We start from the raw sequence: 17,456 nt of genomic DNA on the forward strand, positions 1-17,456 counted from the left end.
CATTTTCTATCTTTTGTCCTTGAAGGGTGTGCAGTCTACTGTTGTGGTTGCTGCTTTGCTTACTCAAGAGTTGTTATATTGCTTTAGAAGCACCCTTCAGGTATTTGAACCCTGTTTTCAAATCCCCCCTCCTCAGTCTTGTTTTCTCCATATTAAATAATCTCATTCCCTCCTTTCCTTGTAAATCACGTTTCCTAGAAATCTAAGAAAATTGCTTGTTCTCCATTGTACTCTGCAATTTGTGCGCGTCTTTCTTGAAGTGCAGTGCCTGAAACCGGATGCAGTATTCCAGGCAAGGCTTTACCAGTAACAAATACCATACTTACTCAAATATAAAATGAGGTTTTTTTCTCCAATCAGCGTGGGAGAAGGAGGAGAAAGCTCCTCATTTTACATTTGCATACAAGAAAACCCCATTAAATACATTGTCCATCATTCAACTGCTGCCAAAAATGGCCTGTGTTTAGTTATGGAAACTAACTATGAAGCTGATTAAATGCAGCTAACACTGGACATAACTATAAATCACATGGCATACTGGGCAAGCATACTGCTGGGAACCTACATTTTTCTAAGGAAAATGGTTCGTGTTCCAGGTCAAATTAGGCAGATCAGTTTCCAAATCTTTGAATCACTCAAGTACCATATGTGGCCCCATTAAAGACAAATATCCTCCATTCCAGACTTTTCAGCCTGGGGCTTCAGATACTTCCAAATCTTTTGGCAGGCATCCTAAATGCAGGCCCAAGCCCAGAGGCTTTGGTTTCAGATTCCCCCAAATTTCACTTGCCCTCAGCTGTATAGCCGCAGGAGCAAGCTAGGTAGGAACCTCCCATTTCCATAAAGTTGGCATGTAGCCAAAATCCTCCCGCTGGAAGCTGGCCAATGGGAAGCTAGCTATGAGGCTCTCATAGGGAGTCCACATGCAGACAACGGTGCACCCTCCACTACACAGTGCTACTTTAATTGCATTATCTTAGTCATGGTATTTCCCTTGGGAACCTACCACTTTTTAAAATTATTATTATTTTATTTTTAAGGAAATTTTTTCATGTCCCAAGTCAAATCACCTAAATCAATTTCAAATCCATGTGAATCATTCAAGAACTATATGTGACCCTGCTACTGGCAAACATCCTCCACCCCCACCTGGGGCTTCAGATTCTTCCAAATCCTTTGGTGGGCACCCTACATGCAGGCCCAGGCCTGGAGGCTTGGGGTACAGATGCCCCCGAGTTTTGCTTGCCCTCAGCCATATGGCTGCAGAAGCAAGCTAGGGAGGAGTTCCCCATCTCCCTAAAGTCAGGATGTTGCCAAGATCCTCCCACTAGAAGTTGAGATGGGAGGTTAACTATGAGGCTCTCAAAGGGAGTCCTGTCCACAAGCACACAAGGGTGCAACCCTCCACTATACAGTACCCTTTTAATTGCATTACCTTTGTCAGAGTACTGCCCCCTGCCATGTTTGTGGTTTTCCCCTACCAGTAGGAAAACCACCTTGATGGTCATGGTATTTCCACCGGGGAACCTACCACATTTTGTTAACATTTTTTTGTATCCAAGGCCAAATTAGCCTAAACTAATTCCAAATCTAAGACCCCAGAACCATAAGTGGCCCTACTACCAGCAAACATCCACCACCTGCACCTAGAAATTCAGATGTTTCCAAATCCTTTGGTGGGCATCCTACTTGCTGGCCCAAGCCCAGAGGCTTGGGGCTTGGATGCCCCCAAGTTTTGCTTGCCTTTAGCCATAAGGCCCTTGGAACAAGCTAAGGAACCTACTGCGTGGATAGATTAATGCAGTACATCTGAATCAGATATACAGTAGTGCCCATTGAGAGCAGCCTCCTTCAGCACTTACTGTTTTAAAGTCTTGGTGAGCCACTATGTTGCATAAATTTTGACTTCTACTTCAGTCCCACAGCCAAGCAGTGCCTTTCTTTCCCATTTCCAATGATTCCTGTTTCTGCACCAGCCTTAAATGTCTGGCAAACATTACCAAACGGCTCCTCTGTCACCCACTCTGTCAGCCTGGCACATATGATTATTGTAGCCCAACCCTCCATGAGGTGAAGCCAAATCAAGTTACCCTATGCCTTATCTGCATATAACATTTTGGAAGATCCCCAGACTCATGACAAGAACACCCAGTTCCAGTCATGAGTTGGGGGGGGGGGGAGGGGGATACTAATTAGCGGATCCTTTATGTGAAATATCTAGAATATACACAGATACCAAGCAGAGCTGAGCTGTAGAGTTACCATGGCTTGAAACTGTTAATTCTGGTGGAGCTCATCCTACTGAAATATATGGTAAATCATGAGCCTTTCGGCATTGAACTAATGTCATGCATAAATCTGTCTATTGCACTGTGGGCAGGCACCCATATGAGAGTCTACAACAGCCTCCCAATGGGAGGATCTCTGCTACACAACTTATGGTGATGGGGGACTGTTCTTGGACTCTCCCTCTAGCTTGCTCCTATGGTCTTTTAGCTAGGAGCAAGAGAGACTAGGGGGCACCTGAACTCCAAGGCTTCCAGGTTTGTGGCCTGCATGTAGGATGCCTGCCATGGATTTAAGAGTATCTGAAGCTCCGGGATGAAAAGTCTGGGAGATAAGATACTTGCCAGTGGTAGCATCACACAGACTTGAATGACTAAGGCCTTCTCAGCTGATAGAATTTGGAACTGATTTGGCTAATTTGGCCTGAAATGTGAAATTATAATAATTTAAAAAAAAAGTTTCTCCTACATGGAAGTAGGTACAAAAGTGCTGCTTAAAAGTGTGTTTATGAAGTACCTGTGCTAACATTGGCAGCAGTTTAAAAACTGATAACATGCATCAATTCTGGATGAACTAAATTACTACAGGCATGTTTATTTCAAAGTCAATGTTTTCACATTTGCCCCACACTTCCATGTACACAGGGAGAACACGGTCTGCCAATAATGGGGGGGAGGGGCTGCAGAGGGAAAAAGCATGGGTTACACAGAGCAAGGGGGCCACAGGACCACCCCCCCCAATTTATTTTCCCTGCTGTAGCAGTGGGAGATGGACAAATTCAAGGCAAACCTCAAATAATTAGGTTCTAAACGTGGAAAATTGAAACTAAATTATAAATTTTCCGTACACAGAATCTAATTATTGGGGAGTTGTCTTATATTTGTATAAATACAGCAGAGTGGAAGGATCACTTCCCTTGGCTTTCAAGTAATGCTCTTATTAATACAGCCCAGTGTACTCTTGGCTCTTTTTGCAAGAAGAAAACACTGCTGGCTCATAATCAGCCTGTGGTCCCCTGCAACCCCTAGGTCCTTTTCTGCAGTACTACAGCTTGGTCAGTCATTGCTCAGTGTGTATCTGTGTATGTGATTGTTTCATCCCAAGTGCAGGACTTTACATGTGTCCCTACTGAATTTCATGCAATTAATTCTGGGCCATTTTTCCACTTTATCAAGGTAATTCTGAATCCTAATCCTAATCCTATCCTTCAAAAAGCATCTGCAACTCCACTCATTTTGGTGTCATCTGCAAATCACTGAAGTGTGGCTTTAATTTCATGTTCCAAATTATTAAGAGATATTAAACAATACCAAACCCAGACAACTTTCAGTGGCCCAGACCCAGGGCATTCTCATCTTCTATTTCCCATTATCAAACTGGTGTTTGGACTTACCAGGAGGTCAGCCTTTGAAGTGAATGTAGAAAAGAACAAAATCTGATGAACTGCAGACTGGTTAATTTTATTATGTAATTCATGAGGGGAGAGAAAGTTAGAGCCCAGTATGGGTAGCCCTTTTTCTGTATTTGCCTTTAACTAAACCTATAGTATGAACGTAACTTAGGGTGCATGTACATGTTGCCGTATGGCGATGTTGCTATGGCACCATGCTTTAATGCTTCCTCTTAGAAGTACTAAAGCACAGTGCAGTACAGGTGGTTACTGTGCCATGGGCACAACACAGATTACATTTTGCCTCTATGTTGCCATACCAGCATGTTATACTGGGGGAGTGTTCCGCTACAGTGATGTAGCTGGCAATCATGTGTAGACTCACATGATCGCTACGTAGGGTCCTTAGACACTATTATGGCAAGTTAAATGACTGTCCAAGCCCTCAGGACTGTGGTACTGACATTAGTTTCCACTGAATCAATTATTTAAAAACAATGTGTTTTATTCAATTTCAAAAACCCAAAGGAGTATTTTAAATCCTAACTAAAGAATCTACCAAAATCAGTGGTATCTTATAGACTAGCTTAGTCTATAAGAATCTTAATTTATAAGGACATTTATACACGTGCTCCACAAGGTGGGGGCACTTTAATTAGAGTGGCTCCAAGAGCTACTGTAATTAAAAAGCCCGGAACATCACATGTATCAGCATCCCCATGCTGAAAAATGGCAATGGAGGCACTTTAACTAAAGCTAATTGAACAAGCTTTAGTAAAAGCACCCCCCCCCCCCCCCCCCCCATTTTCAGCACTGGGACGCTGATACATGTGACACTGGAGTTTGCTGGAACACAGTAATTAACATACTTCACCAGACTTGATTAATCAAGTATACTCTGATGCGTTGTAATTACAGTGAGACAGAACAGCCTCGATGCACATGTATAGGTGTCCTAAGTTGCCACTTGCTCTACTCTCTCTGCTTAACTGCAGACTAACATGACTAACTACCTCTCTCCACTAGGAACCTATAGTAATGTATCCTTCTTGTTCTGTTTCTTAGAGCAGGGGTTGTCAATCAGGGTTTTGCTGCTGAGCATGGGGGACCCCACCCCCCCCCGTGCCCCTCCCACTTAGGGGACTCCCTGCTTCTCAACCGGCCGTCGGGGGGTACACCAACCAAGAAAAGGTTGTAAACCGCTGTCTTAGAGCATTGAGCCAAATCATGAATCCTTTGCACAGCAGTATTTTTTTGAGACGGGCCAATGTCCAAATGCCATAAGAGTCAGCTCTTTTATGACATTGAAAGTTTGAATCAGAATTACTGCATCTAATTCAACTTAAACAATAGCAACATAAAAGCAAGCAAATAGATTTGAACAGCTCCAATAATTTTTGATATAGAAAGGGCAATGATCCTACATCCTTTCTTCTCTTTCTCCTATTTTTCAAATACCATCTAATATAAATGCTTGCAGTTTCTAACAGGACAGAAGCAGGCATAAAAGCATAGTCAATTTTAGTTATAGAAGCCATATAAATCTTGTGCTATGTAATCAGTCTTGTAAACTGCCCATCAGCTTCCATCTTACTGTAGATGTGAGGAAGGGGATGTGGACCAGTGTTAACTATAGACTTTTGAAATGATTGCTAACCTGCATGTTGTCTGTAGCATCGCCCAGCAGTCCTCCAAATGTGATAGCATTGGTTACTGTGGCCAGGTAGATGAAGAGAATGGCTGAAAGTGCTTGGATATTTAAAGCATCATAGAAATCACTGGCAAAGAAAGGTGTTTTCCTTTTTATATCTTTGAATAAGCCACCACAAAATCTGAAAAAATAAGGTGAGCAGGAGAAGGATCATGTAAAAAGCAGTGAAATAATATTCATCCAGAGGAACAATAAACCAGAAACATCACCAAAAAATGAGAGGCTATGCAGTCCATCTGAGAAGATATGGATAGGGACCTATCAAATTCACGGCAGAAGTGGGGTGTGCTGCGGCTCCTTTAATCTTGCAGGGCTCTCACATGACTGAGCTCCTCCACCACTGTTTGGTGAAGGGGCTGCACTTGCAGCTCACTTTGGATTGCCAGAGAGGCAAAAACTGCTGTTTTAAATATGGCATCATTTTTGCCTCCACCTGCTGACTGGCTAAGAGGCCCCAGTATCCCAGATGCTTGCTGGTGACCCAAGGGGAGGCAAAAACCATGGCATGTTTAAAATCGTGGTTTTTGCTTCCCTGCCAATCAGGAGGGAGGGGTGGGGCCCCTCTGCCTCAACAGCAGTGGGAAGGGGCAGGGGCACACAGGGGAACATGAAAGACTTCCATGTTCCCCCGCCCTTGATTGGCAGAGGGGCCCCACCCTTCCCTCCTTATTGGCAGGGAAGTGAAAACCATGGTCTTAAACATGCCATGGTTTTTACCTCCCTGATGGTCAGCAACAAGCATCGGAGCCACCAGGGCCCCTCAGCCAATCAGCAGCTAGAGGCAAAAAGGGCACCATATTTAAAACAGCAGTTTTCACCTCCCTGCCAATCAGAAGCAAGCTGCAAGCATGTCCCCTCACCAATTAGTGGTGGAGGGGCACACAAGGGAACCTGCAAGATTAAAGGAGCCACAACACACCCTACTTCTGCCATGAATTTGGTAGGTCCCTAGATGTGGAACATCGGTCATTTCTATACATGGGGTAACAGATCTGCTGAATAGAAAAATGGTTCAAATTTTTAACCAGAACAAGAACTGGCAGTACAAAATGTACGGAAAACGGCAAAGACTGGTCATCAGTGTATGCCACTTCCTTCCTTCAGAGGACAGAGGAGCTCAACTTTGTAGGGAAAGGAAGCCAAAATGTTCCTTTTAAACACCTGAAAATGGAACACAATTTGGTTTATAGGAATTCCACCAGAAGCGTTCCACAGATAAGCAGGTAAGCAGCTTTCCTTTATTAAAGGTGATTTTGTCACAAATACTCATCAACATCAATCACCCTCACATCTGCCTGGAAAGCTAAACTCTTCCCTCTTAATCTCTCACATAATCCATCTACAACTCTCCCTCACAGGCACTACAACTACAGGGTTGGAAGGGATTTCTTGGCTCATCTAGTTCAACTCCCAGCACAGATGCAGGACACACTATCCTGAAGCCATCTCACATGGTGCAGTGTGCGCTACCTATCCTCCATGCCACATGTTGACTGTTACAAACATTGCGTATTCCATTCTTAAGCAATCCAGACACTGAATATTAAGAGGTGTAGTGGGTAGTCACACCATATGCTAATTTCTGCAAACAAATTCCTTGGCATTCATCGTAACTCTAACTTCAGGCTCTGCAGTTATTTTTTTTTTAAATGGAATGGTTTAACTTGACCGATACCTTGACAATATCTCACTAAAGAAAGTCTTGGAATCTCAAAACACTTTACAAAGTGTCATGGCAATAAATATTAGTAGAAGCATGAGACCATTACCTCAAAACTTGAAATGTTACTTTCCTCTAGTCTAGAAACATTGCAAGTTGGGTAGAGAAGGGGATATCTAAAACTGTTCTAAACTACATCATCTCAATCACAATAAGATAGTACACTGAAATTAAGTCACTGCACTGTGCCCTATATGGGACCGATTCTGCATTCTGGTAAAATGTATTGATTCTGTGTCAATCCTTTGAAACAATGAAAGAGGGAATTCAGGCCTCATTTATCACAACTTGCTCTTTTTCTAGTTTACTCTTCTACAATCATGGGAATTTTTGGAAAACAGAATCTCTGTCTTATGAAAAAGTTACAGGGTTTTTTAATAAACTTTTTATAACCCGACAACAACTGAAATATTTTTACGAGGCCAGGTGGAAAATGTAGCTGCATTTTAAACATACATATGTCATAACAATCACAAGGGCAGCGGCCATTACTTTCTAAGTGACATATAATGTTGGGTTTCTCTATTTTTTAGTGCCTAATTTAATATACCTGGAAGGGGAATCTGATTTACAGATGTGAAATGCTCAAGACCTTTCAAACTGCCTTAAGTAGAGCATCTAAAGCCACAGGTCACTTCTGAAATTCTGAGCTACTGTTTAGGTCAGCAGCATCAACTATATGGCCTGTGGCCCAGATCCAGCCTACAGAGCCCTTCCATCTGGCCCCCAGTGCTGTCCCCGTGTCTGATCAGTCCCACATAGGCATGGTACATACCCATGGCATGGGGCCAGTGTATGAGCTGAATCTGGCCCGTAAACCCATTCTCTCTCCCCCATCCCCCTCTCCCAGCATAACAGATCCAGCAATTGTTCCAGCTGGTCTAGGACTCCCACTGTATGCAGTGTGGATCCCACTATGGCTGGAATAGGTGCCATGCGCAGTGCAGTCTGGCTAGAGCGGCAGTTATGCTGCACTTGGTGGCCACCACAGCTAGACTATGCTACGCACAGCTCCCACTCTGGGATGTGCACCATACATGACACCCACTCCAGCCAGTCTGGGACCTGCACGATGTGTGGCACTCACAGGCACCTTGTGCAGTACAGGTCCAAGACTGGCAGCAGGTGTCATGTGTGGTACAGATCCCATAGCTGTTGGGGCAGAAGCTGTATGCAGCACAGTCCAGCTAGGGCAACCACCATGTGTAGTGTGGTGGCTGTGCTTCATGCAGCACCCATTCCGGCCACGTACAGTGCAGGTCCTGCACTGACTGGAGCAGCGGCCAATCATATATGTTGGGGGAGGGGAAGGGGGCAAACAAGAGGGTCTATGAGCCTGATCTGGCTCACGGACTAGCCTCAGGGGCCAGATGAGTTTGCTACCCCATATTTAGGTGTACCAGAGAAACAAGCAATATTCCACAAGGGAAACACGCTAAGGTGTGGAAAGTTTCAAAAACTTCAAGTTTCAAAAACTGTGCAGCTCGTCAGGCTGCACAGTTACAGGAAAGTTTGTCACTGACCTGCCAGTTCGCTGTAGTTCTTCACAATCACCGTGGCCACCACCTCCATGGCCCCCATCGTGCGGTGTGTCTCCATTCATCTGTACATTCTCACCACCTGAATACATGTTCTTCCTAAGCAGTAAGAAAAAACAAAGTGAGGAGCCAATGTAGCAAACAGCAAGTTCACAGAACACAATCCACCTTGTCTAGCCATCACACAATGCATGTGCATGTCTTCTTCTGTGTTTAAAAAATGGTGGCATGTAAAAGAATGCTGCTGCCACAAAAGGAGCTGAAATGGCATGCTGAGGGCAAGGAGTTAACTCACTGAACATTGGAAACACTAAAACAAAATCCCATATTGAGCCTAAACACAGTTACAAATGCCTTATTACCTTAGAACAAGCTTTTTTTTTTTTTGTCCACATAGATTGTTGGTACAAAGGCAACGGTGTGGGAACATTTCCCATGCGACTCTTAGCAAAGACCTGAAACTATCTATAGCGAAATCAACATTCTTAGACAGTGGTGTCAGACAATCTTCTGGCAGAAGAAAATGGTGGAAAATGTAATGGAGGAGATAAAATTCACTCATCTACTTCGCTCCGCTCCTCTCCTCTCCCCTCCCCTCTCCATGCCCTGTTTACATACTCTACTCATCAATTCTCACTGACCTGCCCACGCCATGGCCCACAGCGATGTATGTTCAGGTGTTCATCCAATCAGATCCTGGATATCCCCTTCATTTCCTTATAATTAGCACATCTATCTCAGGACATTCAACTCCACTCACTGACACAACCCACTCTGCTGCAGCCCATTACCTTTTATCAGAAGAGGGGAGAGACTTGGGGGGCTCTATCCTGATAGCTGGGTCCCACTCGCCAGGTGGAAGCACAATGACTTCATCAAGAAACTCATCAATTCCAGCAATCAGGTCCTGCCTGTCTTTGGCTTTATAGGCAATGTCATGGAACACCTGCAGAGGAAGCAAGACTCTCTGTAAGGCTCCATCTCCAAGACTTCAGAAACAAACAAGCATTTTTCCAAAAGAAATAAAAGGGTTATATAAGAAATAAAATACTCAGTACATTAGCAAAGAAATAAATATGTCAGTGGTGCTGGTGATAATGACATTTTACCTTTCAGAATAGAGCAGGCCAAAATATTGAACAAGGGTTTCGTTTGAATCAAACCTTGCATTAAAAATAACTTTAAAAATAACTGCTTTTAAAATTATAAAATATCTTCATTCATCCCCCAAAATACATTTTTGATAAACAATGGGTTTCAGTAGAGTTCTAACAATGCTTTAAGGAGAGAGGTATGCAGGGGGAAGAGAGGGAGCTATTAAAATTATGCCAAAATTTGTCAAGAAAACAAAAAAGGGTCAGTTTTTCAAGCCTGCAAAGCAGAAACAATATAAACAGTTTCATTTCAATTTTTAAAAATACTATATCTTCAGAGCAGTTCTGCTGATGAACAAGCCAGTCATTGGACATGCAAAACGGCAAGGCAACAGCCAGTAGTTGAGAGAGACAGAGGAAAAAAAGATTACTAAAACTGATTTTTCATAAATATATGTCAAAGATTTCAGTATGAAAACTGGGGCAGGAGGTGAGGTGGAAACTAGCACAGGGAGGCCATGGGAAGAAAAAGGTATTTATAGGAGAAGAGGGAGGACACTTGGTGCATGGAAAAAGGGTTGGTTGTTTACAGCAAAGTGGACAGAATAATGAAATCATAGAGGAGCTGCAAGTAGTTAAATAAAAGTATCATATTTTCTCACATACCACATGCACTTTTTTCTAAAAATTAGCCATCTCAAAATTGGAGTGTGTGTTTTAAGCACACAAGCTGATTTCATAATGGAGCAGAGGTATGGGGGTGTTGGAATAGCTACTTGGGGCAGGCTTCCTCTTAGCCATGTGGAGGTGGGGTGCAATGTGCCACTCATCCAGAAGCTAGAGATTTAACTCTATCAACAGCCTTTACCAAATGATAGGAGCTTTTGACTGAGCAACCAAAAGCTGCTACCAATTTGGCAACAGCTATAAGATGCTTACACCTCTAGCTTTGGACTGAGCAAGAAAGGGAAGGAGAGTGAAGCTGACAAGTAGACTGCCTCTGCTCCAAGAAGCCAGAATTCAGCTGTGACTTTAGAAAAATCTTTTTTCTCCATTCTGCCTTCCTAAAACAAGACGCGTGTCTTATTTGGGAGCATGTGCTATGCAAGAAATGCAGTAAAAGTACTATAAGGCAACAGTTGTACAGAGCTGAAGGCACACGTGAAGGAGGGGAAAAAGTTTTGACTTCATGTGGAAAGAAAGCGTTATATTGCATGAGTGAGGGCAATTATTAGCAAGTAATTACAAATTACAAGTGGATAATGTCCAATTATTACTTAAATAAAAGAGTAGTTCTGGGACACTGTGCAACACAAAAACAAGAAATGCTGGATGTAACCCCTTCCACAACAACTACCTGTTCTGTTGTTGCAGGTTACCTGTGATCTCAAAACACAAGCAAAGAAAAAGCTCTGTAGAGGAAAGTTGAAATGTTGACTCAATTGTGTATGAAAGAATTACTGTTTGCAAGGAAATATAGCAGGATTACAGGTACTTTCTAGTTCCATAGGTTTAGAGAATTACAAAGGGTAGATTATTATATCATTGTGTCAAAAATTGAATTATAAAGACAATCAAAAGATGACATCTCATTTGTGGATAGGTTTTCACAGTCATGCCATGACATATAGCCCAACGTACTATAGAGAGAGATGGTACCAACAAATTTATCACATAGCAAAGAAAAAGGAAAACTACCATCTAAGAAAGTGAAAACAACAACAAAAACAACTGTACATGGCACATGTAAAGATGCCTACCTCATCAGACATCAAAGTGGCAATGGCTCGACCAATCTCATGATAGGATTTAGCTTTGCCCTTAGGACCCAGCAAAATGAATAGAAATCTGACCAAACATAAATAGATTGTTACCATTTAGGATAGTAAACTGGATCATTTGCTCATACATTATACCATAAATTTGGCTACAATACATTAAAAGGAGTGAGCATGGGGATTTGTCTGTAAAGGATTATATGTTATAAATAAGAAATGTAAGAGGCTATAAGATCAGTTTCTCTTCTCTTGAAAGACACGCTTTCACAAGACAGGACACAAACAAACACTAAAGCTGGGTGTTTCAAAAGTTTTTAGCATTGATCTAAGTGCTCCCACCAAAATCAACAGCAAAGCTCTCAGAGATGTCAGTGACTGTAGAGTTAAGTTAGCATAGAGTGCTTCTGAAAATCCCACTTTAAATACATAATAATGTAATTGTACATCAAAAGGGCCATGATAAAGATACAGTTTCAGTGGACGCATCTACATGTGCTATTAATTTGACAGAATACGCTCTGGTGCAGTTCACACCAGAGTTTATTGCTCCCAGGCACACCGTTTTCATGAGCGCCTGGGACTGCAGCATGTTGAGCTGGCAGGAGGCCTGGGGGTCAGCCACCGGACTGAGGCTGTTCTGTCCTGGCTTGACCTGCTGCGGGGGGGCTGGCTGGGTCATGAGGATGCTCCAGCGTGGGAGCTCGCCAGCAGGCAGCCCCACACTGAAGCACCCTCGTCATCCAGCCAGCACTGTCAGCATCTAACTAACACTGCCATAGGACAACAAACACTTCACGTAGACGCACCCAATATGTAGTAAATCCAAGCAAAAAATGCATGTAATATAAAAAATCTAGGAAACATTGGAAAATCCATTATTAGTTAAAAATGTAAAGATTGTTCTCTGAGGTGCTAAACAATCATGGTTTGTCATGATCCCACTGGAAGCCTTGTACCCTCAACAGCCAGGCCACTGAACTCCAGAGGAGTAAAGACTGACATTGTGTCAATAGCTTAACCAATGTGCTTATTCCTTTAAAATATGTGTATTTTCACTAATCAAATTTAATACACTACCAAATTTTTCCTTCAGTTACACCCTGTAGGCATGTGGTGTTCACATGGGTTGGAAGGCATGAATGAAAGGAGAAAATGTTTCTTCTGGCTTTTCCCTCCAAAGACTTAAAAAAAGCACCATACACAGCCAAGCTCAGATCACATCTCAATTAACAGGCATATTCTCTGACCCACTGGCACCCCACAGCAGCAGATCTATATCATCTCATTAATGAATCAGGTGCAGACAGTTAATACGGTATTCTTCAAATGCTCAGAGACGAGGAAATATGGTACCATATTTACTCACATATTACATGCACCTTCTGCCCCCCTCCCCCCACCAACCCCCCAATAATTAGCCATCCAAAATTGGACTGTGTGCCTTAAGTGAGGAAACTGATTCCCATACTAGAGTGGAGGAAAGGTCTTACAGGGTATGCGCTTCTTACAGAGCTGTACACAGAAGGGGTAGAGTCTACTGCTTAGCATCACTCCCCCTCTCCTTGCAGCTCCATGGCTATATCTTTATCCCTCTTTCAGCCACTGCTAAATTGGCAGCAGCTTTCGGCTGAGCAACCAAAAACTGTTGCCAATCAGTAGAGGCTATGAAAAGGTTAAACCTCTAGCTTTTGGCTGAGCAGCAAGGAGAGGAAGTGTGATGTTGGTAAATGGACTCTGTCCTTGTTCCATGCAGCTAGCATTCAGCCATGACTGGAAAAATCTTTTTCTCTTCACCCAGACTTTTCCCCAAACAAGGTGCATGTCTTATTTGAGGGTTTGAGGTATGCAAGAAAATATGGTCCTTACTTGGCCTATAGATACAGACCAAACACAGCCCCCCACAAACTTTGTTATACAATATTTTCTTGCATGCACCGTGTCCCGTTTTATAGCACACACACTAATTTTAAGAGGAAGGATGAAGCACTATATATATATATATATATATATATATATATATATATATATATATTCCTTGCAGAAACTGATTTTCAGTAACTCAGGAGCTGCACCTACTGGCTGCACCTACTGTACCCACATGCTAGATGGGGCCTACCAAATGAGCCGGTGCACTAGGTCTGACACCACACTGGATCTGAGTGGGGTGCATCACACTATGCAGTCTGGGGCAACATGCCATGCCTGACTCAGGACCCTTAGTGCAACTCCACAAACTGGCTCCAGGGCCACATACTGGACCCTACCAAGTGAACCAAGACTAACTCTGTGCATGGTCCAGGACTATGTGCCAGGTCCAACCTGACACACCTAATCCAACCCCATGCACTGGCCCCAGCTGCATGTTGACCCCAGGTACAGGCCCACGTTATCCAGCAAAAAGAGCTCCCTAGGGGTCCAGAAATTTGGCAGTGGGGGAGTAGCAGCAGCATTAATTGCCATGGGAGAGTCTAGGATTTTAAAAAGGAGGGTGTGGGTGGTGTGATGCGGCACATCCCACAATGCAACACATTTTTCTCCAATTAAAAAGCAACTAGAAGCTTTGCTAATATAATATGCTATGGGTCTAGGGGTATAGTATTCAGTTTATGACCTAAGCCAAAACAAATACCATATTTTCTTACATATAACCTAAACTTTTTTCACCAAAACAAGTTGGTGAAACTTGGTGTGCACATTACTTGCAAGAAAACCAGATCCGTATAGGTTCAGAAATTTAGCTGTGCAAGAGCCATCACACCACCCACACCCTCTTTTTTAAAATCCTAGACCCTCCCATGGGTGTGGCTATAACTATCCATCTATCACTGCCAGCAAAATGGCCTGGTCAGATGGGGTACTAGAGAATAGGGCATAGTGACAGGCAGGTATTCCAGCCAGGAAAGGGTGATGAGTGAGCAAGGCAGTAAGGTGTGTACATTTGCAATGGGAAGAACCATTAGGAACAATATTATGAACAGTATCTTTGAAACCACCTCGTTCTTCTTCCCCCACTCCTCCCCACAAACCAGTAGTCTGGCAGTATTCAGAAACATGCCACTCTGTAATTGATTATTAGTTCTTCACTAGGGATGAATTGTCAGTAAACTTCAGAATCCAGACAGCTACTCTTGTGAGAAGAAAACCTATTAAGTCAGCCTTTAAGCTCTTAATAATTTAGCTAAACTGACAGATCCTAGCCTGCACTGCATTTTAGCTGAGAGTATATAACACAAACTAGTTTACAGTAAACCCTTCCACTGACTTCACAGCTATCCATCATGTTTTTCAAAAACATCAATTTACATGGGATTACATGAATAGGTTTTTAAACATATATCTACTGTAGAAACCAGTGTCTATGATATTCTGAACTGAATCTTTAATTGAAAACTTAAGACAACTATTGCATATTGATACCACTTTCAATAGCACCACAGTACGGAATCACAGAAGATGGGGGCGTATTGCTCTTTGCCTTCACTGCCCTTGCATCTGTTAATGCTGATGCATCCCGATTTAAGGCCTGTCCACACTTAAAAGGGCTTAATCAGAATAGCTGAACCAGGAAAGATATAACAGCAAACCCTCCCTCAAGGAGATGGAGCCCACATTACAGAAAATTTAATGTCCCAGTGGCCAAGTCTACACAATTAGTAGTAGTATTAGGCTACTGGGCAGTCAGTGTCATGAAAAGACATTCATCAGCACTACCATGCAGTAACTTTGGTTACTGTGCAGTCATTTAATACTTGTTTGTACAAGTACTAAATGATTGGGCAGCAATGACTACACAGTCAGCATCTCACGTAGCCACTATAGCTTAAACCAGTTCCCTGAAGCTGGCTTACAGGCAAGACTTTGTGTCCCTTCCTCATACCTCTCCTCCAGTATCGCTATATCTGGGGGAACCATTGCCAACCAACAGGCAGCAATACTGGATATTGGGGGTGATATCATGAGTCATTCTCCCTGTCCATGTGAAGAAACATGCAGCTGTGGAAAGCAACATCTATTGAGGCTATGAGGAACACCCAAATATCTGGTGAGCAATCCCAGATCAGATCATGAGCCATGAGCACTGGATCTCTGCTCTTGAGTTGCTGTCACAATAACTGTATCAGTTAGGGGTGTGATTCTTTTCATACTTCTCACCACATCAGTACTGCTGAAAACTTTTCAGTGCATGCTAATGGGAGTCTGACACCAAAAAAAGCTTTGAGGCTGTGAGCTGAGGACTTTTAAGGATTAGGATTAGCAAATTTAGGCCACCAGTGCTGCGGTGCCAATGCACCTGTCTCTGCTGTGTGGGAAATTATTTTATTTTAAACTAGATTTAGTGCTGCTGAATGTCTCCAGACTGCTAGTAGGATGTTTACAGCAGAGCTAGGTATGGATAGTGGGAAAACAAACAACCTAAAAAAAAAACTGACAAAAAAATCATTCAAACTGTGTACCTTGCCTATAAAGGGTTTGGGCCACATGCTAAGACTGGAAAGGCAGTTCAGTCCCTATGTCCAATCCCCACCTCCCCTACGTTTCCCAAGATGGAAGCCTTGTTACTTGTATCAGCAGCTTTGCGATATGGCAATACAGTCTACAGGAAAAGGACTAAGACCATTGTGTAGACCAGATGGTACGACTCAGTGCCACTCTCTCCTAAGCTGGACTGTACCCAAAAACTTTGAGATGAAAGGTTTCTTTAGTTAAATTTCCAACCTGGTACCTCTACTACATGGAAGATACAAGCCAGCCAATGTGTTTACAATTTCCATTAACTTGGGAATTAATTACGAGAAAAGCCCAATCTTCAGTGAATCTGCTATGCTATTCTGGACTTGAAGGAGAAATACTACAGACCCCATCACACATTGCACATATTACACAATTAACCAGTTAATCACACAATAAATTTAGACTGGCCACCCATGCAAAGTAAGACCAGCCACACATGCAAAGCAATTATCACAGCATAAAAATGTCCATCCAGCTATAAAAAGAGCCAACCAGCTATGAAGTTAGTGCTTGAAAATGTGTAACAATTGTAAAGTTGTTTTACCTGAACTTGTGGCAGGGACCTTCAGAACAACATAAATCAAGTATGGAGTCAGGAAAGGCTCAAAAGAACCACTGACCTGACTTCCTGTATAACACAAGCCAGAGGACTTACCTGGATCAATTCTTGCTTGAACAAGACTAGAGCACTGTTTAAATGGCATCTAGCCTTCATTAAAAATGGCCTCTAATGGAGTATCCACCACACTGCTAGGGCAAGCTATTCTAAAAGCTAATTACCCTCATTTAAAATTTCTGCCTTACTTCTAGTTAGAACATGTCTAGCTTCAAATTCTTGCCGTTGCACCCTGTTATGCCTTGGCTGCTGTATTTAAGAGCTCTCTAACATCAAATGCCTGTTCCCCCTGTGGGTACTTTTAGATTACAATAAAATTGCCTCTTTATAAACTCCTGGTTATGTCAGATAGACACAACTCCCAGAAAACCAACTTTATAGTGAAAGATTCCTGAGCTGATCACTAATTTGCAAGACAGAGTCACCCATCTTGCAATGCAGTGGCCTGTAGTTCTTTTTTCCTAGAGGTATAATTATACATTTTGCCATATTAAAACACACGTTTGCTTGAACTCCCAGACCACTCTGTATGAGTGACACATCCTCTGCATTATTCTCACCCCAAATCTTTATCAATGCTGATTTTATGTTTTCTTTCAGGATATTGATAAAAGATAAAATAATATGGGACTGATCCCCACAGGACCTCAGTTAGAAACACACCCAACTCAGTGATTGATCCCTGTTTATAATTGCATATTGAGACCTTCCCGTTAGATAATTTTAATCCATTTATTGCATATCATGCTGATTTTATATTGTTCTAGTTTCCTAGATCAAAGCGGCATGAAGTACCAAATTAAATGCCTTA

General features: G+C 42.6%; 1 protein-coding gene across 2 annotated transcripts in view; it reads right to left on the bottom strand.

Annotated features, from left to right (window-relative positions):
• Positions 1–17,456, bottom strand: part of SLC4A4 (solute carrier family 4 member 4) — a 320,050-nt gene that overhangs the window by 79,992 nt on the left and 222,602 nt on the right. For both annotated transcript variants that reach the window (XM_019493526.2, XM_014607383.3), the window contains exons 9-12: positions 11,500–11,587; positions 9,437–9,591; positions 8,631–8,744; positions 5,334–5,508 (exon numbers count right to left, since the gene is read on the bottom strand). In XM_019493526.2, coding sequence (XP_019349071.1) covers positions 5,334–5,508; positions 8,631–8,744; positions 9,437–9,591; positions 11,500–11,587 — 532 coding nt within the window. The remainder of the gene's footprint in view (positions 1–5,333; positions 5,509–8,630; positions 8,745–9,436; positions 9,592–11,499; positions 11,588–17,456) is intronic.

The sequence above is a fragment of the Alligator mississippiensis genome, chromosome 2, assembly GCF_030867095.1.
Source record: "Alligator mississippiensis isolate rAllMis1 chromosome 2, rAllMis1, whole genome shotgun sequence".
Classification (NCBI taxonomy): Eukaryota; Metazoa; Chordata; order Crocodylia; family Alligatoridae; genus Alligator; species Alligator mississippiensis.